The sequence below is a fragment of the Rhinolophus sinicus genome, linkage group LG05, assembly GCF_036562045.2.
Source record: "Rhinolophus sinicus isolate RSC01 linkage group LG05, ASM3656204v1, whole genome shotgun sequence".
Lineage (NCBI taxonomy): Eukaryota > Metazoa > Chordata > Mammalia > Chiroptera > Rhinolophidae > Rhinolophus > Rhinolophus sinicus.
Window position 1 is genome coordinate 67789900 of NC_133755.1, and position 11288 is coordinate 67801187.

General features: G+C 41.9%; 1 protein-coding gene across 1 annotated transcript in view; it reads right to left on the minus strand.

The window, feature by feature from the left end:
- RFX8 (regulatory factor X8) overlaps positions 1-9567 on the minus strand; it is a 52804-nt gene extending 43237 nt beyond the window's left edge. The window contains exons 1-2 of the mRNA XM_074333918.1: positions 9481-9567; positions 113-174 (exon numbers count right to left, since the gene is read on the minus strand). Of these exons, the coding sequence (XP_074190019.1) occupies positions 113-174; positions 9481-9552 (134 nt within the window). The 5' untranslated portion in view covers positions 9553-9567. The remainder of the gene's footprint in view (positions 1-112; positions 175-9480) is intronic.
- Between the last annotated feature and the right edge of the window lie 1721 nt (positions 9568-11288).

Here is an 11288-nt window from a genome sequence, read left to right on the forward strand (position 1 = left end):
TATAGTTTGTTTAGTTTGGGATTTTTTTTGGTCAGGTCATCCATTTTGTGATTTTTCCCCCCAAAATATTTGTTGTCAACATTTCAAATACAACAAAAAATGAGAAACCTACCTGACACTGCCTCTCGTGCCAAGCCTCCGGGTACCCAGGTCAGGAAATACCAAGCGTACCAGCTGAAAGAGTAAGATTTAAAGTTGCCATTCGAAAAGTTAGAAATAAAACTTCCAATTTCTTCTCTTACAATGTTTAAATTGTGTTTCCTCTTTTCTGATTGTAAAGATAGCAAATGCTATTACAATAGTGAAGAACAGAGCTACTTCTGGCTCAACTTCCATCTCCCAGTTAATCACTTTGATGCATGTTTTGTTAGACAGCACTGATAATTACATTTATGATCAATAATATTAAAAAAAATAGTCTGTCCCAGTTTCCTAATTATTAGAGGTCCATGGTATGTGTGGTGTCCAAGTGCATGTCTGTTGAAAGTGGAAATCCCGGAGCGTGGTGATATTACGAACATATAGAACATGGAATGTTCTGAACAGTCTAGCAATGATTTCTGCTCATTTTCTACAACCCCCTCCATAATCACCCAGCCTCCGCTTTTGCTGGGCTTCCTGTTGCATCCCTCTTTATTTTTTCATAGCTTCCAAGCAGCGGGATTTGACAGTATCATGAAACATTCTTCTAGTCTGGCTCCAGGCCAGACCTCTTCCTACGGGAGCCACCCAAGCCTGGGTGTGGAGGAGGCAAATGAAGGAAGAGGGAAAGCAAGTCTTGCACAATTAAACATGGAGGTCAGGAGGCCAAATCGACAGGTTCCCTCAGGCAGGGAGAACCAAAATGTACAGACGAAAAATAAGTGATAGGAGATAAAAGAAAAGTCAGGAAAGTCTCAATGCAGAATCAGAAGCCAGAAATTCCTACTTTCAACACATTCTGATAATTTCATCTCCTCTTAAAAAAATCACTTCAAACTTTCCCTGTATGTCCAGGTATAAGATAGTAGGTACCTAATGGAATTATTACAAAGTATGCAGCAGGCTCAGATTCAAGGCTCTGGGAAGTAATCTGGTGTTTTGGAGAGAGAAGCAGAAATAAATTGCCTAGTTGCCTGGCAGTTTAACAATCCACACATTTTATTTTATTGAGTAATTCCAACCCCAGACTATGCGGTGATTTCATTTTATGATCAGGTACACCATAGTTAAAATTTAAAAACCAACTGAGGTGATTATTTCCAAAAAATGTAATAAGTAAAAAATTTATATACTTAATATATGGAGAGCTCACATAAATCAACAGGAAAAACACTAATGCACCACTAGAAAGTGGTCTGGTGATAATATGTGTACACACAAGATACATATCACCAAAACACAAGTAAAAGTGCTTGTCTTGCCTAATCACCGAATAAATTGCAAGTTTAGATAGTTAAATAGAGTTCTTATCCAACAAACATTCTAGGATTTGGGTAAGAATATCAAGAACTATCATGAGGGGGTGTGAATTGGTTACAATTGTCTAGAATCTATCCTAGGGAGATTACCAGACACAGGCGGAGGTTTACATTACTTAGAAGAGGAACAATTATAAGCAACCTAAATTTCCAATGAAAGAAATGATTAGATGAATTCTGGAACATAAAAAAATATATTTTACAGCCATGAGGCAACACACATTTAAAAATATTTTAATGTGAAAATGTTTATTATATTCTAAGTTAAAATAGGCATAGAATTATATTAGTTAACATTTCTTGGGCACTTCCTGTGTGCCAAGACTGTTCAATTCTGTTTACATGTATTGTCTCATTCATTTCTTAAAAGCATCTCATGAAATACAGGTTCTATTAACACTATAAATGTTCATATCTTATAGATGACAAAGTTGAGGCACAAAAAGATGAAATAACTTGCCCAGGGTTATAACCTAATTAGTCTGATTCCAGGATTAGTGCTGTTAAAAAGTGTGCCATACTGCATGCTGTCTGTCCATCTGCCCATCCACCTCTCTGTATGTTCACCCATCTATCTGTCTGTCCATCCATATATCAATCTTTCAATCCATCCACATAGTATCTATACAACAGGAAGAGGCATGAAGACAAGAAGAAGCAAAGTGAATTGTGAGACATACACCCGGGTACTTACATCCCCAAGCATTTAGCTAAAATTTGGTTTTAAAACTTAAAAAACCCTCCACTGCAATCACCCACAAAGAAGTAGACAGAGGAGGAAGTGTGAGGGGATTTCTTGTTTCAAGACCACCCCTTACCTGTGAAGGGTGTGTGGGACCAGGTGTTGTCCGGTCACCTTAGGCCTAGCAGGAGAGGATTCATGGATTCACTGAAGAGCTTGTGAGGCCCCTGCAGTTAGTGTCTGACCAGGGCATAGGACTCCTGGAGGCTGAGAGATGGGCTGGCAAGAGGCCTGGGTGGACAGGCAGAAGAGAGTGCCTACTTGTTTCAGCTGGCACACCCATGGTCTGCTCAGGTCAAGAACAACCGAGTAATTTTTGTGACCAGAAGTTGGCTACATGTGAGAAACAGCTGGCATGTGGGACAGCCCAGACTCTGCCCAGCTAGATTCCCAGGATGAGGAGTCAGGCTTCAGAAAGAGTCATTCATCAAGGCAAGGGATGCCTACTAGAACATTCTCCAGAGCTGTTCTGAAGAAGCCACCAAATGGATCAGGAGACAGGTGTCTGCCTGGCCCCCAAAGCAGGAAGCCTTGCAGTGGGAACTTTCCAGCCATTTTAACCTCCCCCTCCCAGAAGGGTCAAACCAACACCCAGGAAGGTGGAGGGAGAGGAGGAGGGACGCAAGAAGAAGCTCCCACACCTAGTTTTCTGCGGGCAAGTGACCACACAAGCACACGAGAGGAGATGGGGAAAAGATGCCGCTTTCAACCCAGTTCAGAATACAGAACTGGAAATTTCAAGCATCAGACTGACACTGTTCGGTAAATTAGAGTGACAACAGGCTTTGTATCTCCCAAGGATTTCTTGAGAAGTCATGCTCCCCACTCAAATGCTCCTTCAGGGGCTGAGGAAGAACCACTCAATGAGGATCTCCAAAGAGACCTGGAAAAAAGACGAAGTCACAGTGTGATTCCTCCCTGTGCCCTGCTGGTCACACGTGCATGTGTGTGTGCAAGAGTGTGCAAGTCACCATGCACGTGGCTATCTGTTGACAATGAGGCCATAGCAGGTATTTATTTCCTTCTTTTTATGCACTTTTCTCCAATTCCCACATTTTCTGTATAGGGAATGTATTATTTTATAATCAGAAAAACATCAGTGTGTGTTATTTTAAAAAAAAGGAAGTCAGTGTTACGGAAATTCCCTCATCCACGTTAGATTATCACTTGCACCAGAAATGAGCATCACCCATCATGTGCCCGGGACGGCCAAAAGGAGCACGAAACACCCCAACATCTGCACAGGAACTGCTGTGGAATCTGGAATCGGCTCCTTTCCCAGGGGAGGAGGGAGGAAATGAGAATTGGGTATTTTGTTGTTTCTCTTGTAAACATGCTTTGGGGTCATATCCTTTTCCCCTTCCTCTCCCTTATCCACTTAGTCACAAATTCGGCAGCACAGGGTTCCTTCCCAATCTTAGCGCCACTGGACTGGCCTATTCTTCAGGCAAATTCCCAGCGAGAGCTGAAACAGTGTCTTGGGGAATGGATTCTAAGGGAAGTATTAAGATGAAAATTGCTAAAGAAATGCCCATTGTCACACACTGGAGTCCCTTTTTAACTTTCTTTGGAATACTCTGCAGTGAGGCTGCTCTGGAGGTGAAACAACTTCTAAGAAAATCTAAAAAAGATTTTGAAAAAGAGTCTTAGAAAATGTAGTAGGGATCATACACAGCCCATCATGTCTAGCTAGAGTCACCCCACTTCTACCTGATAAGGCTGCCAGGCAGGTAGCCAAGGAGAACCCAGGAGGGCATGGAGCAGGCCAGTGGAGAGAAGCAGAGTTCCCATGTTTTGAGGATAACCAGGAGAGGAGAAGAGATGCCTGGTGATTTAGAATCTAGTTGTGGGCTGTCTGAGATGAGAATCACCAGCCACACGTGGCTAATGAGCACTTGAAATGTGGCTAGTTTGAATTGAGATGGGCTTACATGTAAAATACACACCGGATTTTTGAGATTTAGCATGAAGAAAAGAATGAAAAAAACAACTCAATGATTTTTTTTTTTTTTTAGTATTGATTCCATGGTGAAAAAGTAATATTTCTAATATTCTGGATTAAATTTAAAAATTATTGTCCACCTTTTAAAAAACTTAAAATGAGTATACTAAACTATTAACATTTAAAATTATGTCTATGGCTCCTATTAAATTTCTTTGATTTTTATTAAAAATATAGCTAACATACAATATTATATTAGTTTCATAGTTAGTCAACATTTATGTACCTAAAGAAGTGATCAACATGATAAATCCAGCAACCACCTAATACTGTACCTGCTATCACAATACTTGACTATATTTCCTATGCTGTACATTACATTACATCCCTATGACTTATTTGTTTTAAACCTGGAAATTTGAGCCTCTTATTCCCCTTCACCTTTTTCCCCACCTTTTTAAATTTTTCAATTACAGTTGACATTCAATATTATTTTATATTAATTTCAGGTGTACAGTATAGTGGTTAGACATTTGTATAATTTAAGAAATGATCCCCTTGTCTAGTCTAGTACTCAATTGGGCAGTATAAATAATTATTACCATATTATTGACTACATTCCCTATGCTTTAGTTTATATCTGCATGACTATTTTGTAACTACAAATGTGTACTTTTTAATCCCTTCACCTTTTTCACCCTGCCTCCAACCATCTCTCATCTATCACCCCAACAAATCTAGTACCCATGTGACACCATACATAGTTATTACAACATTATTGACTATATTCCTTATGCTATAACCTACATCCCCATAACTACTTTGTAACTACAAATTTGTACTTCTTAATCCCTTCCCCTTTTTTTACAACCTCTAACCCCCCATCCCATCTGGCAGCCATCAATATCTTCTCTGTATCCATGAGTGTATTTCTGTTTTGTGTGTTTATTTTGTTCTTTAGATTCCATATACAAGTATAAGTAAAATCACACTGAATCTGTCTTTCTCTGTTTGATATTCCACTCAGTAAAATACCTTCCAGGTGTATCCACGCCACTGAAGATGGCAAGAACCCATTCCCTTCCATGGCCGAGTAATAGTCCCTTGTATATGCATACCACCTCCTCTTTATCCATTCTTCCATCAACAGACACCCAGGCTGCTTCCACCTCTTGGCCATTGTAAACAATGCTGCAATGAACATATGGACGCAAACATCCCCTCTAAGTAGCGTTTTGAGTTTCTTTAAATAGATACTGAGAAGTAGGATTACTGAGTCCTTCTCTGTCTCTTGCTATAGCCTGTTTTAAAGTCTATTTTGTCTGGTATAAGTATTGCTACCCCAGCTTTTTTTTTTTTTTTTTTTTTTTTTTATGAGATAACTTTTTCCATCCCTTTACTTTTCACATGTATGTGTCTTTCAATCTGAAGTGAGTCTCTTGTAGGCAGCATATTAAGGGTTTTGTTTTCCTTTTCTTTTCTTTTTCTTTTTTTAAAGATTTTTATTGGGGAAGGGGAACAGGACTTTATTGGGGAACAGTGTGTACTTCCAGGACTTTTTTCCAGGTCAAGTTGTTGTCCTTTCAATCTTAGTTGTTGAGGGTGCCGTTCAGCTTCAAGTTGCTGTCCTTTCAGTCTTAGTAGTGGAGGGCGCATCTCAGCTCCAGGTCCAGTTGCCATTGCTAGTTGCAAGGGGTGCAGCTCACCATCCCTTGCGGGACTTGAGGAATCGAACTGGCAACCTTGTGGTTGAGAGCCCACTGGCCCATGTGGGAATCGAACCAGCAGCCTTTGGAGTTAGGAGCACAGAGCTCCAGCCGCCTGAGCCACGGGGCCAGCCCAAGGGTTTTGTTTTCTTATCCATTCATCCCTTCTGTGTCTTTTGATTGGAACGTTTAATCCATTTATATTGAAAGTAATTGTTGATAGATATGTAGCTATTGCCATTTTATTATTCATAATTTTGATTTTTTATTTTTCATCTTAAACCCCTCTAACATTCCTTGTAATACTGGTTTGGAGATGATGAACTCCTTTAGCTTTTTCTTGTCTGGGAAGCTCTTTATCTGTCCTTTGATTTTAAATGATAGTCTTGCTGGGGAGAGTACCCTTGTTTGTAGGTCCTAGCTTTTCATCACATTGAATATTTTGTGCCAATTCTTTCTGGCCTGCAAAGTTTCTGTTGAGAAATCAGTTGATAATCTTATGGGAGCTCCCTTACAAGTTACTAGTTGCCTTTCTTTTGCTGCTTTTAGGATTCTCTTTGTCTTTAACCTTTGGCATTCTAATTATAATGTGTCTTTGTGTGGGCCTGTTTGGGTTCATGTTGTTTGGGACTCTTTGCTCTTCCTGGACTTACACGTCTATTTCCTTTGCCAAGTTAGTCAAGTTTTCAGACATTATTTCTTCAAATAGATTCTCAATCCTTTGCTTTCTCCTCTTCTGGTATCTCTATGATGCGAATGTTGTTACATTTAATGTTGTCCCAGAGGTCTCTTAAACTATCCTTATTTTTTAAAATTCTTTTTTCTTTTTGCATTTCTCATTTGGTGTTTTCTGCTACTTTATCTTCCAAATAGGTGACTCGACCCTCTGCTTCATCTAGTCAGCTGGTGTTTCTTTCTATTGCATTTTTCATTTCAGTTATTGTATTTTTCACTTCTGACTGGTTCTTTTTTTATGGTTTCTATGTTCTTTTTTTCTGCTTGCTGTCTCTTTGTTGAAGTTCTCACTAGTTCCTTGAGCATCCTTAAAACCATTGTTTGAAGTCTGTATCTTGTAGGTTGCTTGCCTCTATTTTGTTCTGTTCCTTTTCTGGAGTTTTCTCCTGTTCTTTCATTTGGGATGTATTTCTTCATTTCCTCATTTTGGCTGCCTCTCTGTTTTGGTTTTATGTATTAGGTAGATCTGCTATGTCTCACAGTCTTAGCCAAGTGGCCTTTTGTAGTAGGTGCCTGTGGGGCCCAGTGGCACAATCTCCCTGGTCACCTGCACCGGGTGTTCCAGGAGTGTCCCTTGTGTGTCCCCTCCTGTTATAGTTGAGCCTTGGTTTCTATTGGCACACCAGTGGGTGGGATTGACCCTATGGCTGATTGGCTGTGGGGTTTGGCCATGTTCACAGCTTACAGGCTGCTGTGCAGGGGAGGGTGGGGGTTTATGCCACTGAGTGGTATTCACCCCAGTGGGCCCTGGTGTCTATTGAGACTGCCCTTTGGGTGTGCCACTTGTGGGGCTAATTTTATGGTTCTCTGTTTTGGTCTGAAGCCAACCTCCAAGTATGTCGGTTCTGGGGCCTCTTGAGAGGGGCTCCAGTGCAGGCCCAGGTCATCCACTAACTGTGACCAGCCAGGGACTTTCTGGTAGGAGCTACAAAATGATCTGCAGTTATTCACTGACTCTGCTAACACTGGAGGCACATGGGAGAGGTCATGCTGTGAACTGAGGACGTATGCCACCAGTATAGGGCCTGGGGTAGCTCTACAAAATGCCAGGAAACCCCGAGGCTTGCAGCCACCTGCTGGCTCCCTTAAGGTTCAGCCACTGATAAAGCCTCATGCAGTATACAAGTTGGGTGAGGCAGGGTCTCAGGGAGTCACTAGAGTGGGAAGAGTTGTTGTCACCAGGTTAATATAAATTCTGGTTTGGTGCCAGTGCTGAACCTGGAGCTACTCAGTAAAAGTCTCAGAGCACACCGAGGCCAGTCACCACCTGCCTGGAGCCTGTGGACTCTGATAGTTTTCCAAGAAAGAGTTCAGTACAGGTGGGGCTGGCTGCTCGTAGAGAAAGTGCCTCCGGTGTTGGGCAAGTTGGGTGGGGCAGGGTCTCAGGTAGTCAGCAGGGTGATGCTACTGACGCTCACCAGACCAGTCAGATTTGATTTGACTGTAAGCATAGGGAAAGGCTTAACACAGGAAAGATGACCCCCACCTGCCAGCTGCATGGGAAAAGGACCCATCACAGGGAAAATGGCAACTATCCTCTAGTCCTCACTCTGATGCCACACACCTCAGTCTGTCCCCCACCACTCATATGCTTCTGACCCCCTGAGTCACCACCCTTTTGCTGGAGCCCAGGATAAGTGCCTGAGAGTGAATGAGTCTGTACGCGGGCCCTTTAAGAGGATGTCTGGGTTTCCCACAGCCTTCCATTCCACCCGGATGGTCAGAATTCCCACTGTTTTTTACAGCCAGAAGTTGTGGGGGCTCTTCTTCCTGGCACCAGTACTCTGGGCTCAGGAGCCTGGTGTGGGACTATGGTCCCTTGCTTCTCTGGGGGGAACCTCTGAGGCAGAGATATCCCTGCTGGTTCTCAACAACACAGGGAGATTTGGGGCCTCTTTCGTGTCTTCACCCCTCCTACCAGTCTCAAAGTGGCTTCTTTTTTATATCCTTAGTTATAAAACTTCTGTTCAGCTAGACTTTAGATGGTTCTCTAGGTTGGTTGTTCTATAATTTAGTTGTAATTGTAATGTGTTCATGGAAGGAAGCAGGCAGTGTTTATCTGCTCCACCATATTGGATCCCCCATTAAATTTCTATTGGACAGCATTGGACTAGATTCCATGAGGCCCAGTCAAACTTGCAATTAGAGTAGGTGAGATATTCCTTTTCTTTAGAGTACTTATCTTCTTCTGCTCCATTTCCCCACTTAACATTTATCCCACCTAATATACTAAATATTTTATCTCACTTATCTGTCTCCCCTAACTATAATAGAATGAGTTCAATATAGGTAGGAATTTTTCCCTGTCTTGTTCATGTTATATCCCCACCATCTAAAATAGTACTTGGCACATAGAGGCTGTTCAATAAATATTTGTTGAATGTGGAAGGTCTCAGGTAGACTCTCCTTGTGTTAATGTTTGCTGTAGATTGTTTGTTCTAAACAAAGTTCCTGATAGAGCTTACAACCTCCAGAAGAAATCTTTAAGAGCCAATGCATTCTCTAAGTACAAGACAATTGTGAAAAGCATTGGTTGTCTGACACCACAGAGTGTCTCCTAGAATTTGTGTGGTGCTGAGTTTGGGCATTTCTATACATGGAATAATGGTCCAGAAAAACCTGGCTGAGTATTTGGAGCTGTCATAGTTGCATTTTCTTAGGTGTCACCCCATTCCTTACCTTTCCTGTGTCCACTATAAAGTGTGGACAAAGGACAGAATGGCTTTTCCATGGAGATGAAGTAGTATGTTAAGCATCTGGTTGGCTTCCCAGAGCAAAGCCACTTATACCGACTGAGAACACATTAGATCCAAGCAAATTCTAACAATTCCTAATCAATTAACTTGGGCACTTTTTTCACTCAGTGAATACTATATTTTTATCCTGACAACCTACCTTCCCAAATGTAGCTGGATTGACGTGGTTCTGGGCATTTTGCCCACAGGTCTCCACATAAATCTCATACATGAGGCAGCGAGGCACACTGTACCCTTCGCAAAGGTAGAAATTATCCACCAACCTATGGGAGAGGAAGACGAGGAAGAGGAAATTGGCATTTGTTTTTCTAGAGCAGGACATTTTGATAAGGATCAGTGGTCAGACACAAGTGTGGGAAATATGTTCAATTTATTGAATGCAAAAGCTCACCAATCAGCATCAATACTGTACCCTTTTGTTCTCAGCCCAGAGTTAAGTATATTGGTCGTTGGCCTTTAGATTATCAACAAGATGAGTTTTCTTGTTGTTTATATTTTTGGCATGTAGGCCTATTAAAAAGAAGCTCAAATTATTGGGCTCAGCAAACACTGTTTCATAGAACTTTATAAAGGCTACGGCCATGATCTCTATTACTATAAAGTGGAGAATTATTTACTCTCTAAGACACAAAGCAACCCCTTGCCCCTTGCAGCCTATCACCCCTGCAGGTGACTGCAGGAGCCAGTGTGGCTTCCCAGTTCTCACATACCTGTGACGCAGGGCACAAGGGCACAGCTTTTCCTCCCTCCCTCTCTACCTCTGAAGCAGTTGTTTGCATGATTTTTAAACGCAGGTGATTTAGGGTGGGCCACTATATTTTGATTCTTTAAATTACAATGAGATGTAAAATGCAAAACACCAAGAGACAGGTGGTATACTTTCACTCTCCTTTAACTCCCACTGGGGACAGAGCTAAGTGGCATTCAGGTGTGATCTGCAGCACCCTAGGACTCTGCTCAGGGTGGGGCCCTCAACTGCCCGAATGCCCCTGGGCCCTGCCGGTGGCTCACAGCCCACAGCTGGCCCATAGGAACAGCCAGTGCCTGTTGCAGCAGTAGGTATGTGAGTGTGTGGGGGCAAGTAGTGAGGGTGAGTGGCGTCACAAAAAGTGGTCCATAGTAACATCAATCACAGCCTTCCCTTTCCTGGGGACAGACTGTCAGTTTTCTCCTCATTCTTTTCAAGAAATACATAAAGCCAGATAGCATAATTTTTAAATACAGAAGAATTTTTTAGCAGTTTACCAACAACACATCTTTTCCTTTCTTATTGATGATATATAGCTTATTTTTTGCAATGAGGCATGCTGAAGCCTAAATTTACTTTTCTTAAAAGCCTAAGACCACAGTCACAGTTGCTAACCCCATCGGCTTCCCAGAAGCAGGCAAAATCAATATATGGGGTTGGGGAGTGCAATCTTTGACTCCGTATTGGTTCCTTGGGTAATAAATTACCACAGGCCAGGTGGCTTAAAACAATAGAAATTATTCTCTCACAGTTGTGGAACCTGAAAGTCCAAAATCAAGGTGTTGGTTCCTTCCAGAGGCTTTGAGGGAGTATCAGTTCTATGCTTTTCTCCTGGCTTCTGGTGATTGCTGGAAATCCTTGGCCTTCCTTGGCGTATAGATGCATCACTCCAATGTCTGCCTCCATCTTCACTTGGCCTTCCCCTCTCTGAGTGTCTCCTTTCCTCTTCTTATAAGGACACTAGTCATTGGATTAGGTCCACCCTAATCCAGTGTGATTTCCTCTTAACTAATTATATTTGCGAAGATCCCATTTCCAAATAATGTCACATTCTGAGGTTCCACATGGGCATGCATTTTGGATGATACTATTCAATCCAGTACAGGCCCAAGGAAGAGATTTTCTGAGATTCCCCCATAACGTCACTGTGGGAACCTGACACCTCAGATATTTCACAATGGTTTAAGTATATCTGCTAG